This window comes from Pan paniscus, chromosome Y (assembly GCF_029289425.2).
Source record: "Pan paniscus chromosome Y, NHGRI_mPanPan1-v2.0_pri, whole genome shotgun sequence".
Classification (NCBI taxonomy): domain Eukaryota; kingdom Metazoa; phylum Chordata; class Mammalia; order Primates; family Hominidae; genus Pan; species Pan paniscus.
The window spans coordinates 38,459,808-38,480,328 of record NC_073273.2 but is presented as its reverse complement, the minus strand read 5'-3'; the positions used below and the strand labels follow the sequence as shown (position 1 = coordinate 38,480,328).

General features: G+C 37.8%; 1 protein-coding gene across 1 annotated transcript in view; it reads right to left on the bottom strand.

Annotated features, from left to right (window-relative positions):
* The window catches only part of LOC129395521 (probable ubiquitin carboxyl-terminal hydrolase FAF-Y), a 177,214-nt gene that overhangs the window by 58,965 nt on the left and 97,728 nt on the right, over positions 1 to 20,521 (bottom strand). Inside the window, 5 exon segments of the mRNA XM_055106945.3 lie at positions 8,579 to 8,748; positions 10,155 to 10,280; positions 11,247 to 11,372; positions 14,913 to 15,191; positions 15,381 to 15,511. Of these exon segments, the coding sequence (XP_054962920.3) occupies positions 8,579 to 8,748; positions 10,155 to 10,280; positions 11,247 to 11,372; positions 14,913 to 15,191; positions 15,381 to 15,511 (832 nt within the window).

The following is a 20,521-nucleotide window of genomic DNA, read 5'->3' as shown; positions in this document are numbered from 1 at the left end:
AACGACAAAGCTTCTTTGCCCAAATGTCATTATTTTATGCACATATACACCCAAATATAAAAGCATACTGGTGAGCACTAGACTGTTCTTGGAAGCTCTAATTTTTATCTACAGCCAGTGCTATATAAAAGACCACAATTGTGTTTTATTACTTTTGGATGACAGAAAAGTCTGAAATGATGTTTGTTTTTCTTATTTCTTCCTCCTAGAATGCTGAGTCTAAAAGGGTATGAAGTAGACTCCCTCAAATAGATACACAGAAACTGAGATACTGCCTTTGTCTTTATGAAGATACAAAATACCTCAGAGACAGAAAATTCTAAATCAAAAGACTTATTTTTTAGAATAAATATTTCTGACAAAAATTCCACTGATGATCATTCCCCCAAACCAAACATACACTTAGGATTCATGCTGACATATCAATTGATTTTCCTTTGTTTTTAAACACCTCATTCTTACCCAGTTAACATGAAGAAACCATTATCACTCTAGAATAAAATTTCTTGTGCAATATTAATGAATCATGGAATCGTTTAGGTATTGTTGCGGGATTTTGTAAGGAATCAGAGAGACCAATGGGGTTCAGGAGGATATTTATTACTTAGGTGCTCTGGCCCAGTCGGATTGACATCCAAAGGACTGAGCCATGAACAAAGAGTTAAGTTACCTTTTAAGCATTTCTTGGGGTGGGGGGAGATCTGTGCATGGGGAAGCATTACAGAAGTGAGAAACAAAGGCAGTTTTTCAATTAACGGAGACATGCAATACATCATTTCTTACTTTCCAAGGAAAAACATGTTTTGCGATTTAAGTTTATCTGTCTAGTGACCTTGCAGCTGCACAGCTAGAGAACCAGGGTCTTCACAATGCCTGGAAAAGGAGAAGAGATAAGGCTCACTAGCCACAGAAAAACAGGCAGTTACTTTTTAAAGGACTCCAGCTCTTTCTCTTCCTCAGGGGAAATCGGGTTTTCTTACGTACAACTGAGTTTTTGCTTACACACTCTTTAATTTCTTTTAATTCCTGTTCCAGTATAAACATCTAAGTTATAATGTTTATAAAGTGTAGTTTTTAGGTTCAGTTGGAGTATTTTTAATACGTGAAAATTCTTGACACACTTAAATGCAGAAACTCCTTTCAAAACAAAACAAACTACCTTACATTTGGCATTAAAGTTTCTTGATGTCTGCTTTTATGTGCACACCACCCTCCAGGAAACTACATGTTCAGCTATCTAGAAGCTCTCTGAAGCCTGTCTTCTTGTCTGTCTAAGGACACGTCATTAAATAGGCATGATTAAATAATATTCGGGTCACCGGTGGTCAACTTGACCTTCAGCCACTCACTCTTCCCTCCTAGAAACTGCCCCGTGGGGCTGAGCGTCCCAACTCTCTGTTAACGGTGGGTCTTTGTTCTTAGAGCTGCCAAGATGGTGGCAGGCTGCTCCAAAGATGGCAGCAAGCCTTCCATTCTCTCACCTGGGGTTCTTGGCTTCACAGTTTCTAAGGAATGGAACCTTGGGCCATGCAGTGAGTGTTATAAGTCTATTAGAAGCCATGGGTCACAGAAGAGAACTGTGGAGCCCAGCCACTAGTTTTCAGCTCGATTAGGACAAACCCAGGCACTTAGCCAGGCAGGAACAATAGCAAGCCTCTAGCCTGATCGGGAGCGGCAATGGGCGCCTCCCTGGATCAGAAGTGCAGTGGATACCCTGCCAGATCTGGAGGGGTGGAAGTCAATGGTGGGTCTGCAATGGCGGCATTCAGCAGTGGTGGAAGGCGAGGGAAACCTCAGCTTGAGCCAGAACAAACACAGACCAGAAAGGTGTGCAGTTGCAAGATTATTTAACAGAGTGAAAACAGAGCTCCTATATCAAAGGGGTTTGCCACTGCCGATTCAAATGCCTGAGTTTATATCCCGATCATTGTCCCTCCCCAGTGTACTCTCAGGCGATAGATGATTTGACTATTTCTTTACCTCCTGCTTTTAGCCTAATTGGTATTTTAATGAGTTCTCTTTATTACCTGATTGGTCAGGTGTGAGCTGAGTTACAAGCCCCATGTTTAAAGGTGGGCGCAGTCACCTTCCCCAGATAGACTTAGGAATTCTTAGTCAGCCTAGGAAATCCAGCTAGTCCTGTTTCTCGTAATCATGTCTTCCTCTTTCCAGTCAACACTAGCATATAAAGAGACAACACTTTGGAGATTCCAAAGATTTTAGAAGTTCTACTCCAAGAAAAAGGGACAAACACCAAACTCATTTCACAAGCTCACATCTATTAAGAAGAAAACCCCAGTGATACAGGAGTTAAGAAGAAATTACTCAGGCAGAGAGTAAGGGTGTGGGAGTCCTCCATAAGGCTCATTTTCATGACTAGCAGCCCCAAATCATTTACCAACAAACGGCGGCCTGTAAAGTCGAGTTGCAGACATAGACAAGCAAGCTGGAAGCTTGCACAGGTGAAGGCCGGCAGGAACAAGGGACTAGACATGTTCAAGATGGCAGCTCCATCGTCCCTTCTCTGCCAGCCATGTGTACAGTAATGAGCAGACAAGATGGCTCCGATCAACTGGCACAGCCCAATATGCAAAATAACCTTAGGGTGGGGCCTCTGGATGTGGTGGCTCACCCCTGTAATCCCAGCAACTTTGGGAGGTGGGAGGATCACTAGGTCAGGAGTTCCATAATGGCCTGACCAACATGGTGAAACCCCGTTTCTACTAAAAATACAAAATTAGCTCGGTGTGGTGACACACGCCTGTATTCCCAGTTACTCAGGAGGCTGAGGCAGAATTGCTTGAACCTGAGAGGTGGAGGTTGCAGTGAGCCAAGATCCTGCCACTGCACTCCAGCCTGGAGGACAGAGCAACGCCCCTTCTCAAAAAAAAAAAAAAAAAAAAAATTAGGGTGGGGCAACCAACCTTCCTCACACACTATGTAAATGTCACAGCTGATCAAACCAATCTGTGAACCCTATGTAAATCAGACACAGCCTCCTCAAACTGGGCTAGAAAATCCAGCACATCGGCTGCCAGCCGGTCCTTTCCCCTCGGAGACCCCTCTCTCTATAGAGACAGCTGCTTCTCTTTCTCTCCTCTTCTGTCTATTAAACCTCCGCTCCTGAACACCTTGGGTGTGTCCATGTCTTATATCTTCCTGGTGTATGACCATGAGCTCCAGGGTGTATACACCAGACAATGTAGCTGTTTCACCAGGACCAGAGTGTTCAACTGTTGAAATCTATCAAATGTTCAAATTAAAACAAATTTTTCCCTTTTCCAAAATCATTTATTTTAAAACAAGACAGTACAGGTTGACCATCGCGAATAACAAAAATTAGAGGTGTTCTCTAATCTGAAACTTGAGGGCTGACACGACACAAGTGAAAAACTCCATCCCTCAGTCTTAACGCAATCTTTGTTTCACGCACAAAACAAATATACAAAATTACCTTCATGAAGATAGATGAAAAATAAATGAATTTCCTGTTAAGACTAGTTTCTCATCACCAAGATATGCAAACATTCTAAAATCCAAAACACTTCTAAGTCCCAAGCATTTCAAATAAAGGATACTCAACCTGTACTTCTTAACTTATAAGACCAATACTATTCACCTAACAAAGCTAGACAAATATTTTTTCAAAGGAAGGAAGGATGGAAGGAAGGAAGGAGGGAGGGAGAGAGGGAGGGGAAGGGGGAGGGAAGGGAAAGGGGGAGGGAAGGGGAAGGGAACAAGAAGGGAAGCAAAAGGGAAGAAAAAGGGAAGGAGAAAGGAAGGGAAGGAGGGAAGGGGAAAGTAGAGACCAACACAATACCTTTTAACAATGAGGACTAAGATCTGATTTTTTATGTTGCCCAAATTCCTGTCTAAAGGGTCTGGGGAGTCATTCCCTACAAATCATAAATCCTCATCAGATGGCTTTTATTTAACCCTATATATCGTGACTTACTTTTCAGTCTGACTCTGGCATAACATTACGATACACGGAAGAAAATCAAAATATTTTACCCCAAAACATGTTTCTTAGCCATATCTTGAAACAGCTCTGCAAAGCTTTCCTTTGTGGGAGAAAATCTGCATCTGTTAAGAATCTCTATTAATATAGCCAAGTGTTTTTCTTCCAAGCCCTGTCAATCCTAAAGAGATTAACTGAAGATCTAGCACCTTTTCAAGATCTGAATAAAACACATTTGTCATTTATTGTCTCTAAGGGCAGCCACTATAAAAAGACTTCACAAGAACCTTGGTCTCCATAATCTTTTATCTTAACCTGAACATGTGCTTTCTATGATCCCAGGTCTTTGCATAAAACCAATTGCCAACCAGAAAATGTTTAAATTTACCTTTACCCTGGAAGCCCCCATCACCCACTTTTGAGTTGTCCTGCCTTTCTGGACCAAACCAGTGTATTTTGTACATATATCTGATTGATGCCTAATGCCTCCCTAAAATGTATAAAACCAAGCTGCACCCCGACCACCTTGGGCACATGTTCTCAGGACCTCCTGAGGGCTGTGTCACGGACCATGGGCACTCATATTTGGCTCAGAATAAATCTCTTCAAATATTCTATAGAGTTTGATTCTTTTCATTGACAACAATATACATGCAAAAATCCTCAATAAAATACTAGCAAGAAATCCAGCAGCATATTAAAAGTACAACGTACCATGATGAAGTGTTGGATTTATCAAGAACGTAAGGGTGTTTAAACATATGAATTGATTCCTAATATATTGTCAGAAGCCTCTGAACCAGACCAATTCCATCTTGAATAGGGGCTAGGTAAAATAAGGCTGAGATCTACTGGGCTGCATTCCCAGAGGGTTAGGCATTCTAAGTCAAAGGACGAGACAGAGGTTGGTACAAGATACAGATCATAAAGACCTTGCTGATGAAACAGGTTGCAGTAAGAAAGCCAGCTAAACCCCACCAAAACCAATATGGCAATGAGAGTGACTTCTGGTCATCCTCACTGCTGCAGTCTCACCAGCGCCATGACAGTTTACAAATGCCATGGCAATGTCAGGAAATTTACCCTATATGGTATAAAAACGGAAAGCATGAATAACCCAACCCTTGTTTTGCATATAATCAACAAATAACCATATAAATGGGTAACCAGCAGCCCTCAGGGCTGCTCTGCCTTTGGAGTAGCCATTTTCTTATTCCTCTACTTTCTTTTCCCCTGCCCCTCCCCCACCCCTTCCTGACAGAGTCTCACTTAGCCCCCCAGGCTGGAGTGCAGTGGTGCAATCTCAGCTCACTGCAACCACCGTCTCCCAGGTTTCAAGCAATCTCCTGTCTCAGCCTCCCAAGTAGCTGGGATTACAGGCACCTGCCATCATGCCTGGCTAATTTTTCTATTTTACTAGAGATGGGGTTTCACCAGGTTGGTCAGGCTGGTCTTGAACTCCTGACCTCTGGTGATCTGCCTGCCTCGGCCTCCCAGAGTGCTAGGATTACAGGTGTGAGCCACTGTGCCCAGCCTATTCCTCTACTTTCTTAATAAACTTGCCTTTACTTTATGGTCTCACCCTGAATTCTTTCTTACATGAGACCGAAGAGTCCTCTCTTAGGATCTGGATCAGGAACCTTTTCCAGTAACAATATCATCAGAAATACAATAAAGAAAATAAGGCTATCTCAATTGAGTCAAAAAAATTATCCAAACTAATGTAAACACCTTTTCATAATAAAACTGATTTTGAAAAGTTGGAATACAAGAGAAGTTTCTCAACAGCATAAAGGCCATATATGAAAAACTAATAGCTAACATGGTCACAGGTATTCGAACCAGAGCGACTCCCACAGGCAGTCCACACAAAATGCAGGTCACAAAGACCCTGCTGATAAAACAGGATGCAGTAAAGAAGCTGGCTCATTGTATGCTAAATATAATGCATTAGCTTGCGAAAAGACACTCCCACGAGCGTCATATCACTTTACAAATACCATGGGCACCATCCAGATTTTATCCTATATAGTTCAAAAAAGGGAGAAACCATCAGGTGGGTTGAGAGTGGGGAGCAGCAGATTCCCACCCCTCTCCCAGAAAACCCATGAATAATCCACTTGTTTAGCACAAATAAACTTTGTTTCACACGTAATCAAGAAATCACCACAAAAATAACCAACTAGCAACTCTCAGGGCTGCTCTGCCTATGGAGTAGCCATGCTTTTGGTTCCTTACTTCTCTATAAACTTGCTCTTACTTTACTCTGTGGACTTGACCCAGGTCCAGGAACCCTCTCTAGGGGTCTGGATCAGGAATAACAACATCACCAAATCGTGAAAGACTAAAAGCTTTTCCTCAATCAGGAACAAGATAAGTACGCCTGCTCTTACTACTACTAATCAACACAGTAGAGCATATACGCAAAAAAGGGAAGAGATAAACTTGGTCCAAAAAGGAAAGAAAAAGTAAAACTATGTTATATTTGCAAGTGACATGATCTTACTGTAAAAAAAACCTCTAATTCATAAAGAAATTTAACAAAATTGCAGGATAAATAAAATCAATATAAAAAAATTAGTTGTTTTGATATACTAGCAATGAATATCCCAAAAGAAAATTAAGAAAACAATTCCATCCACAAGAGCAGCAAAAAGAGTTAGCACTACAGTACTTAGAAATAATTTCGCAGAGAAGAAATAAGAGTGTTGAAGAAGTAAACAGAATCTAAGTAAATGAAAAGACATCCGATGTTCATGTCTTGGAAGACTTAATACTGTTAAGAGGCAATCACTCTTTTGAGAGAGATTCAATGCAATATCCAACTTAAAATTTATATGGATTTTTATAGAACCTAGAAGGTCCAAATAACCTCAAAAACAAATAAAAACCTATGCAAAACCAAAAACACAAACAAACTAAAAACCTCAACAAAGCTGAAGGACTTATATTCCCTGATGTACTAATCAGGAGTGTGGCATTGGCCTAAGGACAGGCATATAGACCAAAGGAATATAATTTAGAGCCTAGAAACAACTGCTTGTATCTTCAACAAGGTGCCTAGACCACTCAATGGGGTAAGACCACCATGTTCATCATGATGGGAAAGCTGGATATCCACATTCAAAAGAATGGAGTTGGACACTTAGTTTCACATCATTCACAAAAATCAACTCCAATTGGATGAAAGATCTAAAATTAAGAACTATAAAAATAAAAAATTCTTAGAAAACAATGTAGGAGAAAATAGCTTTTGCTTTGGATTTGCCAATGATTTCTATACTGAGGATGATGGAAACACAGGAAACCAAAAAAGACATAAATTAAACTTCATGAAAATTAAAAACTTCTGTGCATAAAATAACATTATCAGCAGAGTGGAAATAAATCCTGAAGAATAGGAGAAAATGTTTGTAAACCATTAGTCTGGTAAGGAATTAATATCCAGAATATATACAGAAACTCACTACAAAAAATAATCAAATTCAATAATGCTATAAAAACTGGAAGATACATTTCTCTAAAGCAGATATACAAGTGGCCAGTAATATCACAAGAGCCAATGCTCAATATCACTACAATAGTCATAAGGAAATGTAAATACAAACCACAATGAGGTTACATCTTACATACATTAGGATGGCCATTAACAAAAGTGAAAATAGTAGTGTGGGAGAGGATTTGGAGAAACTAAAGCCTGCGTAAGGTGAGGTTGGGAGTGTAAAGTGGTGAAGCCAATGTTAAAAAAGTTCAGCAGATCTTCAAAAAGTTAAACACAACTTACCCTATGACCCAGCACATCCATTTCTACAAATATACTCAATAGCTCTGAGAATAAGAACTCAGAGATCTGTGCTCATAGTAATATTCACAATAACAGTAATCAAGAGCTAAAAGGTAGAAATAATCCAGGTGTCTATCAACAGACCGATGTATAAACAACATCTAGTATACACATATGAGAGAGTATCCCCTGAAAATGAATCAAGTTCTGACCATGCTACAACATAGATGAACCTCTAAAACATTATGCTAAGCTAACAAACTAGACACAAAGGCACAAATTTGTGTGATTTCACTTATGTGACGTACCTAAAATAGGAAATGCATAGAAACTAAATGAATATTTTAAGTTATCAGAGATTGGAGGGTAGTGAAAATGGGAGTCATTAGTTAAAAGAATTTGTTGAGGGTGATAAAATATTTTGAGGGTGATAAAATATTTTTGAGATAAAGCAGGAGTGACTGCACAATATTGCAATCATTCAATATACACCAGTCATAACTGCACAATATTGTGCAATTAATGCCACTAAATAAAGCTAACTTAAAAAAGAGGTTAAAACGGCTAATTTTGTGTTATGTATATAATTACATGATTTACTACAATAAAAAAAGTAAAAGAAAAAAATCAATGCTGGCATCTTGCAGAGAAAAAAATTTAGGTTAACTGGAACATGTTTTTAAAAAAATGCTTCTACACTTCAAGGTATTACATGGGCAAGTAAAAGGGTTCCTTCCTTCACTTCCGGAAAAAAATTTTCTTCAGAAGTCATTCATTTCTGCTTGGAACGGTAAGGTAAGCCTTCCTTCAAATTACACATAAAAATCACATACTTGCTTGGACAGTGCAATAATAAGTCAATGATGAAGGTCTGCCAGGCTTTTTCTTTACTAAGTGCATCCAACACTGTTGGAAGTAAAGCAAAACATAAGGTCATCACTTCCAGTGCTTCACAGCAAACTTGTTCATCTTCCACCTCCAGCTTATTGCTTCCATTGGTGGTCTGCAAAATTAGAATCAGGAGCAAGTTACCTAGAGACACATTCAAGAAGAAATTCACAAACCCTCTGGTTGACATTTACAATTGCCTACTTGGTAAAGACCGTGCAGCCTCAGACTCTTCACTTGCGGCTAGAGAGGCTCTTTGGGATATACTCCAAGGGGGATTTAAGAAGCACATTCACTGATAGGTACTCCTCACTTTTCATGTTCTTCTGGATGTGACTGATCTGCTTCAATCATAACTGCTACTACAGAATCACTTTGGCACTGCAGTTTGGGTCTTGAGTAGTTCTATTGTAGAGCCTACCTACAAGTCATTTCATTCAAAAATTGATCATAATACAAATGTTCAGGAAGCCTATGGAAGACTTCTGCAACCTAAAATACAACTAGGTAGCTAATAATTTTTAATCTGTCACTATCCATCAAAATGTAACTAAGACTTGTATGTTTGGAACAGAATAACCATTCAACTATTCCTAAAACGGAAGTTGTATAATGCCATGACACACTTTCTCATTTTAACTATACTAATGTATATTTAAATACACTAATGTATATTTTAATGGAGACCATCAGGGTTCTATATGGGTAGGTAAACACCACAGACAACAAAGAGCTAAACAGTCTTATTTCTGTAAATAGCTTGCTTAATGTACCACAAGGCTGGTGATAATACCTAAATGTTAGACACTCTTCCTGCTGTTGAGTGTTCTAAAAGAACGATGTAAAATTGATTGATTGGTTGATTGAGACAGAGTCTTGCTCTGTCACCAGGCTTGAGTGCAGAGGATTTCCACTCACTGCAACATCTGCCTCCCAGGTTCAAGTGATTCTCATGCCTCAGCCACCCATGTAGCTGGGATGACAGGCATGCGCCACCATGTGCGGCTAATTTGCCCCCTTCCCCCGCCCCCCACCTGCCGGAGAGATGTGGTTTCACCATGTTGACCAGGCTGGTTTTGAACTACTGACCTCAGGCGATCCGCCCACCTTGGCCTCCTAGAATGCTGGGATTAACAGGTGTGAGCCACTGTGCCCGACGCCAGGTAAAATTTAAATGCCATAATTCCCAAAGAGACAGTTACCAAAAATTTACACAGGACAAAATCAAGAAGAACTAAAGAAAATAGGGAGAGGTGGATTCATTACAGTATAACTATATTTGAGTCAATGAGAAGTCTTTTTAAAAAAGTAGGAAAAGAAAGCTGCCTCATAGCAGGCTTCTAGAGTATTTTATTTCCAAAATAAAACAATATATTCTCATTTTATTTATAGGTAGCAATAAATTTTAAACCATTAGATACAAGCGACTTGGTCTATAAGGTGACAGAAATGATGAAAATTTAATCACATGTACAATGAAGCAACATTTTCTTAAAAATCTATTTCTGTAATAATTCTTACCATCTGATAAATTTTAGTTATTTCTTCATTTGGGCTAAAAACTAGTCCTAATGCCCCACATGCTGATGCCCAGATAATTTTCTGTATAGCTCTAATTACACAAATATCAGGCATATATCTTGAAGCCTGCAGAAAAGAAATAAATAATTAAAAGTGCTGGCAGAACATTAAAGTGAAAAATCAGGAAAACAAAATATTTCTCTTAGTGAAAGAAGTGGAAATGGAAGTAAAAGTAAACATGCATCAGACCTGCCTTTAAGGACCAAAGTTCCCTTGTTCCCATTTTTTTAATATCTTAACATTAAGTCAAAAAATATGGCTTCCCATATGAATGGAAGACACAGCAATACCCACCAAGTATGCTTCAGGTTCAAGTCTGATATGGCTTTATCCTATTTTTCATAAAATTTTAAAAATAACAACAGTCAAATTACTTAGCCATGCTATGCAGAGGTGTTCACCCAAGAGATATAAAAACGTATGTCCACAGAAGCACTATGACTTGATAAGTTACCTAAAAATTTTATTCACAACAGTCAAAACTAGACTGTTGTGAATAATCCAAATGTCCATCAACACACGAATGAATTAGCAACATGTGGAGTAACCATACATGGACTATTACCCAAAGTGAAATAAACTACACACATATATAACAACATGAATAACTTTCAAAATTTTGCTGATGGATATAAGCCAGACCCAAAAGAGTACAATGTATATGATTCCATTTATGTAAAATTTAAGAGAATAAACATCACAAGAAAACTTCTGGAGCCATTATAAACATCCTATTCCTTGCTTGTGTGAGCAGTTTAAACATATACCAAAACTTATTTGATCTAGTTTGTGCAATGTAAATTATAACTCAAAAAGCTTATTTAAAAATTTCAAAATTTCTAAAGCTCTAATATTAATATTATCAGCAGCTATCAGGTCAAATATAACTTTATGAAATTTTAAATAAATTGAGATAGAGACTAAAGTGTTTTGGGTCTACAATATTTAGCCTCAAATTCTCATAGCTTAATTTATTTACGTGTTAAGTAGAGATCATTCAAGCTCCCAGAACTGTCTAACTTTCATACTAACCTCATTAGATATTTCCTGAGCAAGAAGTATGGACTCATTTCTAAGTACGCACTCAGATGAGGGATTAGGAATGCTCTGAAGGGCACTTTGTAGCACCACTGCTTGATCATGAGTAACTTGGTTAATCTGAAAAAAGTGAATCATTTTACGTCAAATGAAAAAACTGTATATACCATAATCCCTAAAATTTTTACATTAAAAAAAATTTTACTCCTCATCCATCACCACTTCCTCGGCATGTTATTCCTTCACTTACCCCTGTGGAGTTTATGGGGGTTTGCATAAGAATTATTTCACATTGCCAACATTATGGAGCTGTCTTTCAAAGTGATAGACGTACAGAGGTGTTTACCCAAGAGATATAAAACCATATATCCACAGAAGCTCTACGATATGTTGATGAGTTTCCTAACAGTTTTACTCCCATCAGCCAAAACTAGAAACAATCCAAATGCCCATCAACAAACGAATTAACAAAATGTGGAATTACCATGCCTTGAATATCGAATATTACTCAAAGTGAAATAAACTACACACGTAGTAACACCCTGGAAACTCCAATTTGAGATGAATTCTATTATTTCTGCACTTGGGCTCATTTGCAGGGGATAAATGATACAACATGTCTCTGGGTAGAAACTTCTCCTGGTCCCCCTTTGCCACAGGTGACTAGGCCTACCATAATACAATGGAGAAAACTGAGGATACCATTAAACAGTCCTTTAAAATCTACAAACTTAGTCTTTAGGAAGCTACTTATTTTGCCCAAGGCTGATTATGCCACCTGCATTCTAATGCTCATTTCACAGACAGGCTAAAGGTTCTCACAGCTTAACCTATCATCCTCTCTACTGCTGTTATTTACACAGTAAAGTTTTATTTTATTTTCTTAAAATTTGAGACGGAGTCTCAATCTGTCACCCAGGCTGGAGTGCAGTGGTGAAATCTCGACTCACTACAACCTCTCCCTCCTGGGTTCAAGCAATTCTCCTGCCTCAGCCTCCCTAGTAACTGGGATTACAGGCACACATCACCACGCCCGGCTAATTTTTGTATTTTTAGGAGAGACAGGGTTTCGCCATGCTGACCAGGCTGGTCTTGGACTCTTGACCTCAAGTGATCTTCACCCCTAGGCCTCCCAAAATGCTGGGATTATAGGCATCAGCCACCACACCTGGCCTAAAGTTTAAAAAAAGTTTAAAAAGACCATATTAAAACAGATATTTTAAGAGATTCGAGAGCCTGGGGGAGGTGTTACTGCAATTGTCAGGCGGTCAAAGCGTTAAGACTGAACAAATCAAATACTTCCAGCCACTGTTTCCAACTTCAACCAACGAATTTTAAAATTTATCTGTTACGTACATATTATTTTCATTTTTCAATAAAGTTTTCACAAACGATTTGCCAAGTGATACTACATAAAATTTCACACACAGAAAAACTAGTATTGCAAAGGTGGTAAAAATATAGTTTCCAAGTCAGTGGCCTCACGGAATTAAAAATTTCAGCTGGCCGGGCGTGGTGGCTCATGCCTGTAATCCCAGCACTTTGGAAGGCCGAGGTGGGTGGATCACCTGAGGTTAGGAGTTTGAGACCAGCCTGCCCAGCATAGTGAAACCCGTCTCTAGTGAAAATACAAAAATTAGCCGTGTTTGGTGGCACGCGCCGGGAGTCCCAGCTACTTGGGAGGCTGGGGCAGGAGCATCACTTGAACCCAAGAGGCAGAGCTTGCAGTGAGCCAAGATGGCGCCACTGCACTCCAGCCTGGGTGACAGAGTGAGACTCCGTCTCAAAAAAAAAAAAAAAATCTCAGCTGACGGTTATCATTTTGGACCAAGCTACTTCATGCCTCCATGTCTCAATTTTCACTTACTAAATAGAAAGTAATAGCAGAGGCTCAACAAATATAGCTGTCTTCGTGATTAAAGGAGATAAAGCATAGTGACTGGCATACAAGAAACAGCTCAATATATTTTGACCATTAATATCCAATAAATTTAGAAATTATGTGAGGTCTACATGCATCTTTAGCAATTATCTGTTTTATACTAGGTACTAAATACATACATAATATCAATTACTTGTTGAATAAAAAGTTACACAATACTTTAAAACTGCAAATTGAATTTTGCTAATCCAACTAGAGTTTTTCATGTCAGCAAAGTCTTGTGTCACTTGTTCTTACACCAAAATTGTGTTGTTAACATTACTGGTAATATATTAACTCTCTAATTCAACTCAGTAGCAAAAGAAGGATTAGGAGTGCCCCAAAATGCAAAAATAACTGTGTTTACTCTAATACTGGCAGAACCAAATATTCTCCATTCAAAACTTCTCCATGGAAAGGAATTATAGTAATTAAGGATTAATAAGTGTGGAATGTGTAGAAAGTACTACAACATCTTACTTAATAGCATAAAAAGCTTTTAAATCTACGAGAGAAACCCCTCAGAATTTTCTTTGCGTTTTCCAATTTCTCAAAAGGTAACATCTTGTACGTATTGTAGACAGTCGTACATTAAACATATTTTAAAGACTAATTTTCCTTGAGCTCCTTACCAGAATATGATTAGAGATTATTATGTATCTCTGTGTCCTTTGGTAGCACACTTCTTAAACATGCATACAGAAAGAAATATGTAAAAAGATACAAAAAATATCTTGTTTGTATTTCAGTAAACTCCCATAACAAGGACCATAATAAGAACCTTACCTTTTTTATGTAAATATGCATGAAGCCCACAATATAAAGCAATAAAACTTACTCAGGATGGAGACAGAGCTTTGTAAATTAATATCTAAATTGACATGTACAAGACCATTTCTTCTTTTTGTCCTTTTTTTGAATGAAACATTTCAAAAAATATATAAAAGCAGATAAAAGAATATAATACATCCTCAAATACCCATTATCTAGCTTCAATAATTATTAACAAATGTTTAAACTTGTTTCACTGACTGCGCAAGAAACAAACCCAGAATTATTTTGAAGCAAATCTCAGACATTTTATCTTAGGTCAATAATGACAGCATGACTCATACCCAAAATAAAATTAATCAGTCTAGAATATACAGATAATCCAGTCACTATCCAAATTTCCCTAATTAACACCTCTCATATATCTAAATGTAATAATCTGTATCCCTGAACCATTTTATCTTCAAGCAGTGATTAGTAAAACCATCCTTTATAACATAAGTGAGTGAACTCAATTTAGTTAGAACTGAATTCATCTTTTGCATCCAATCTAAGCACTTCTGGAGAACTGTTGGTGATGCTGCTCAAGGCTAACAGCAAAGGAGAAAGAGATTCACAGTTGTGGGAAGAGAGGTTTGCTGCATGGCAATTACATATTCGCCTTTATGACGAACTGTCTTTATGTATCTTTTTGGTATGACTTAACAAAAGATTCAGGTGAAGTTTTCATTACACTTTAAACAACTGAAAGTAAAAAATGATTTAAAGAGACTGGGAAGTTCACTCAAAGTAGGATACGCAATAGTCAATCTTTACATTTTTAATATAAATACAACTTAATCGAAAAAATCCCTAAGATAATATGCTATCTGTTGAATTATTTCCATCATCTACTTAAAAGACACAGAGTTTACATTTATTAAATAGTAAGGACTAAATATTTTTAAAAGTTTCTTAACATTTATTACCTGTGTTATGGGGTCTGTACCATCTACAACTGGCTGACAAGCTTCTGCTACAGCTTGAACATGGCCATAGCCAATCGCAGTTAACAACAGTTTGGCTATTTTAAGAGCATTTAAATAAGCACCCCTTCGAGTTTCCGTATCTGTATTTGGCAAGAAGTTATTTCTTATTAGCATACTCAGTACAAGAGGTAAGCCACCACTTTTCAAGAAGTGAACTTGAAAGTCAGAGGACCCATCAGTTAGAGGCACACCAGCAGGCATTAACAAGGTATAAACTACCTGGAATAAAAAAAAAAAAAAGGAGAGTACATTAAAAGGGATTTTTAAAAAAACTTAGTAACATCTATTTCTCCTCTGATCATTGCTAAGAAATTCGACTATTTAAAAAACTTTCTTTACAGTCTTATCAGTGTTCTTCACATTGCCATATAATATAAAAATTACATTTTTGCAAAGGCAAAAACCAACCTCTGTTAGGTATAGAACTTGGGAGGCAGAAGGACCAAAGAAAAGAGAGTCAAGGGGTGGACTAAGTTTGCCTTCTCCAAGTTTTGCATGGTCCAAACAAACAGCTCATAATTTTTCTACAGCTGTTCTATCTGCAAAGGAAAAAGACACAGACTAAAATAAAATGTAACTCATGTGTTATTAATGTTTCACATTTGCCATTTCGAAGAGTATTATCTTAAATAAATAAAAATTATATCCACAAATCTCATTAAGCTGAGATCAAATCTTACAATATATAACTAGAACTGAACTGACTGATTAGTGATCAATCAGGACTCCTTAACTGCCAACACAAAATATGAAGGGAAGGGTTTCCTATCCAGAGAGTTCAGATCAATATATCCTCCTTCATCCACTGGAGACAGAAAGGAAAAAAAAAAAACCAAAACCAAAAACTGGAAAAAGAAATAATACAAGCATTGACCGCATATAATTGAATAATAAAACGACAAATTATCAATTAAAAATGGGCAAAGGATGTTAACAGACATTTCTTCAAAAACAGATAAACGGCTAGGAAGCAAACGAAAAATTGCTCAGCATCATTAGCCATCAAAGAAATGCAAACAAAACCATATTAACATCCCACTTCAACATCAGTAGAATGGATAACCAAATCAAAAAAACATTTAAGTAGTATTGGTGAAGACGAGGAGAAACTGTAACACTCCTACCTTACTGGGAGGATTGTAAAGTGGTACAGCCACTTTGGAAAAACTTGGTAGCTCTCAATAAGTTAAACATAGACTTACTGTCATCCAGATTTGAGTCCCAGATATACAACCCAGAGAATGCAAACATAAGCCCCCAACAAAACTTCTACACAAATATTCAAGGAAGTATGGTTCATGGTAGTCAAAAGCTGAAAACAACTTAACTGTCCATCAACAGATGAGGGGATCAACAAAATCTAGTATACACAAACCGCACTATATTATTCAGCCTTAAAAACAAAACAATTCTGCCACATGCTAAAACATGATGAACTTTGAGGACATTACTGAGCGAAACAAGCTGGTCACAAAAAGAAAAATACTGTATTATTTCATTTGCATGAGCTACGTAGAGCAGTAAAACTCAGAAAGAGAAAGTAGAATGATGACTTTGAGGGTAGGGGAGCAGGAAGAAATAGAAGAGTTGTTTTTAGTGGGTACTGAGTTTCAGCTTTGTAAGAAGAAAAAAATTCTGGAGACTGGTTGCACAACAATGTGAAAGCACTTATTACTAATGAACTATATAATTTAAAATGCTTAAGATGATAAACTGTATGGTAACTTTTCCACAATTTCTTTTAAAAAGTGAATTGCCTGATGGTAATAGTCAGAAGGCATGCAAGCCCAATTTGAGAAATATTGTACAAAACTGGTCTTTTTCAACAATGTCAATATCATCAAAGGTGCTGTAATTCCTGAAATTGATAAATTCTTCTGTGGTTATATAAGAGAATGTTCTTGTTCTAAGGAAACACACTGAGACAGTTAGGCAAAAACACAGGTTATGTGTAACTTCCTCTCCAAATGTTAGAATTATATGGAGGAAAGAATGACACAGCAGGTGTGACAACCTTTTAACAGTTGCTGAATCTGGAAGTGTATATGGAAGCACTCTGTATTATTCATGATGACTTTAAAACTATTACAATGTCAAAAGTTGGTTATATTTTAATAGAAGAAAAAAAAGATTCAGTGGACAGGGGTGACCATGCAAAACAGAAGAAACCAAGCAAAACTCGGTACAGGCACTGGAGAAATAAGCTTGCTTGTTGTATAACAACATATTTCTGTAATACCAATTAGCTCATTTCCAATCGGCAAAGAGGGTCATAATATTAGTATGATGTGTAAGCTAAGCTTGGCAGATGGGATCCCTCATAGGCAAGAAGAGCCAGAAAGTAGTAGTATAACCTTCAGATAGAAAGAAAGAAACCATTAGCTTGAGTGCTACATACATAAACGCTTTCAGCTCTACCTTAAGAAATTAAAAGGGAACACCTATTCCCTTGTAATCCTCTCAGACCACATCACCTGCTGATGCTTTTTATGTTCCACCTATATGGCAGTCCCTCTGTTTCAGAATATTCTATCATTCACTTGCTTTATCTCAATGCTGTTAAGCCAACAATTTCTCTTTTCATTTTGTGCATACTTAATATCTTCCAAAACAGGAGCTAGTCACACTGAGGCATCTACCTGGGCCACCCAAATTATACACAAAGTCAGTCACTCTTATTTCTAGTGGTACTCTGCTTAAATTGTATGTTGCATGGCAGCCTGGCATTAGAGGCTGAAGCCAGAGCTAAGTGAAGAGGAGGTTATCTACGCAAGGAAAAGGTTGGTAGAGAAGATAAATAATTGGTAACTATAGGATTAATCAAACAAGTAAATATATTAAAGAATAATACTCAGCCAGGTTTCTCACTCCTGGAGACAAAACTTTCGTATAAGGAAAGAGAAAAGAAACAAAAAGAAGCTTGTGGAACTGAACTAAAATTGGAGGTAATGGTGTGATCTCATTCATAGACAGATAGATAGATAGATAGATAAGCCTGGCTTTATTGTGCTCTACTTCACTATCCTTTGCAGATACTGTGTTTTATACAAATTGAAGGCTTATGGTAACCCTGCATCCAACAAGCCTATTGGCACCATTTTTTCAATAGTTTGTGGTCATTTTGTGTCTTGTGTCACATTTTGGTAATTCTCACAGTATTTCAAAGTTTTTCATTATTATCATATCTGTTAGGTGATCTGTAACCAGCAGTCTTTGATGTTCCTATTGTAATTGTTTCAGTATATCACAGCAAACTTAATAAATGCTGTGTGCATTCTGACTGCTCCACTGACTGGTCTTTCCCCATCTGTCCTCCTTCTCAGGCCGCCCTATCCCTGATATACAATAATGCTTAAATTAGGCCAATTAATAACCCTACAATGTTCTAAGTGTTCTTGTGAAAGGAAGTCACACATCTCTCACTTTAAATTAAAAGCTAGTGATTAAGCTTAGTAAGAAAAGCATGCCAAAAGCTGAAATGGGCTGAGAGCTGGATCTCTTACACCAGTTAGCCAAGTTGTGAATGCAAAGGAAAAGTTCTTGAAGAAAATGAAGTGTTGCTCCACTACACATAGGAAAGATTAGAAAATGAAACAGAATTATTGAAAAGAAGAAGAAAGCTTTAGCTGTCTGGATAGATCAATACAGCCATGCCTTCCATTAAAAGCCAAAGCCTAAACCAGAGTGAAGCTCTAACTTTCTCCAATTCTATAAAGGCTGAGAGAAAAGAAAGCTGCAGAAGAAAAGCTTAAAACTAGCAGAGGTTAGTTCATGAGGTTTAAGGGAAGAAGCGATCTCTAAAACATAAAAGTACAAGTTGAAGCACCAAGTGAAGCTACAGCAAGTTACCTAGAACATGGAGCTAAGATAATTGACAATGGTGTCTACAGTAAATGGATTTTCAGTACAGACAAAACAGCCTTGTAGCAGAAGAGGATTCCATCTAGACCTTTCTTAACTGTAAAGGAGAGATTAATGCCTGGCTTCCAGGCTTGATAAAACAGGCTGACTCTGTTGTTAGGGGCTAATGTCATGGGTAAATTTAATTTGAAGCCAATATTTATTTACCATTCCTGAAAATCCTAGGGTCCTTAAGAATTACGCGAAATCTACTTCGTCTGTGCCCTACAAGCAAAATAACAAAGCCTAGATGACACCACATCTGTTTACAGGATAGCCTATTGAATAGTGTAAGCCACTGTTGAGACCTACTATGCAGAAAAAAAGATTTTTTGAATGTATTACTGCTGATTGACAATGTATCTGGCAACCCAAGAGCTCTCATGGAGATGTATGTGGAAATGAATGGTGTTTTCATTGCTTGCTGACACAATGTCCATTATGCAGCCCATGGAGTAATTGTGAGTTTCACCTTATCACTTAAGAATAGCTGGGTGTGGTAGCTTACACCCATAATCTCAGAACTTGGGTAGGCCAAGGCAGGCAGATCACTTGATGCCAGGAGCTTAAGACCCAGCCTGGTCAAATTAAATATTTAAGACCCAGCCTGGTCAAAACAGTGAAACCCCATTCCTACAAAAGATATGATAAATTAGCTGCACGTGGTGGCACACACCTGTAATCCCAGCCACTCTGGAGGCTAAGGCAGGACAATCACTTGAACCTAAAAGGCGGAGATTGCAGTAAGCCAAGAGGGTACCACTGCAATCCAGCCTGGGTGACACAGTGAAACTGTCTCAAAAAGAAGCTTGTGGAACTGAACAAAGGATTACATTTTGTATGGCTATTGCTGCCATAGACAGTGATTCCTCTGTTGAATCTGGGCAAAGTATGTTGAAAGCCTTCTGGAAAGTATTTTCCCTTCTAGATGCCACTAAGAACATTCACGATTCATGGGAAAAGGTCAATATAACAACGTTACTGGGAGTTTGAAAGAAGTTGGATGACTTTGAGACATCAGTCGGGCAAGGAACTACAGATACAGTGGAAACAGCAAGAGAACTAGAATTAGAAGTGAAGCCTAAAGATGTGACTGAATTGCTGCCAATATCACAATAAAACTTTAACAGAGATGAACTTGCTTCATATGGCTGAGCAAATGAAGTGGTTTCTTAAGATGAAATCTACACTTGGAAAAGATTATATGAATACTGTTGAGATGACAACACAGGATTTAGAATATTACACTACATAAGCTTAGTTGATAAAGCAGGAGCAGAGTTTGAGAGGACTGACTCAAGTTTTGAAATAAGTTTTACTTGGGGTCAGATGCTATCAAATACTATCCCAAGCTACATGGGAATCTATCCAGAAAGGAGAGTCAATAGCAGAAAAGTTCACTGTTGTCTCCTTTTAAGAACACAGATGTCCCCAGCTTCAGCAACCATCACCCTGATCAGTTAGCAGCAGTTGATGTTGAAGCAAGACCCTTCAATGGCAAAAAGTTACAATTCGCTGAAGGCTCACAAGATAGTTACTATTTTTTAGCAATAATGTATTTTTAATTGCTGTATACCTTTTTAAAAAGATATAATGCCATTGCACATTTATAGTGTAAAAAACTTTTATGTGTATAGTGTATAAAACTT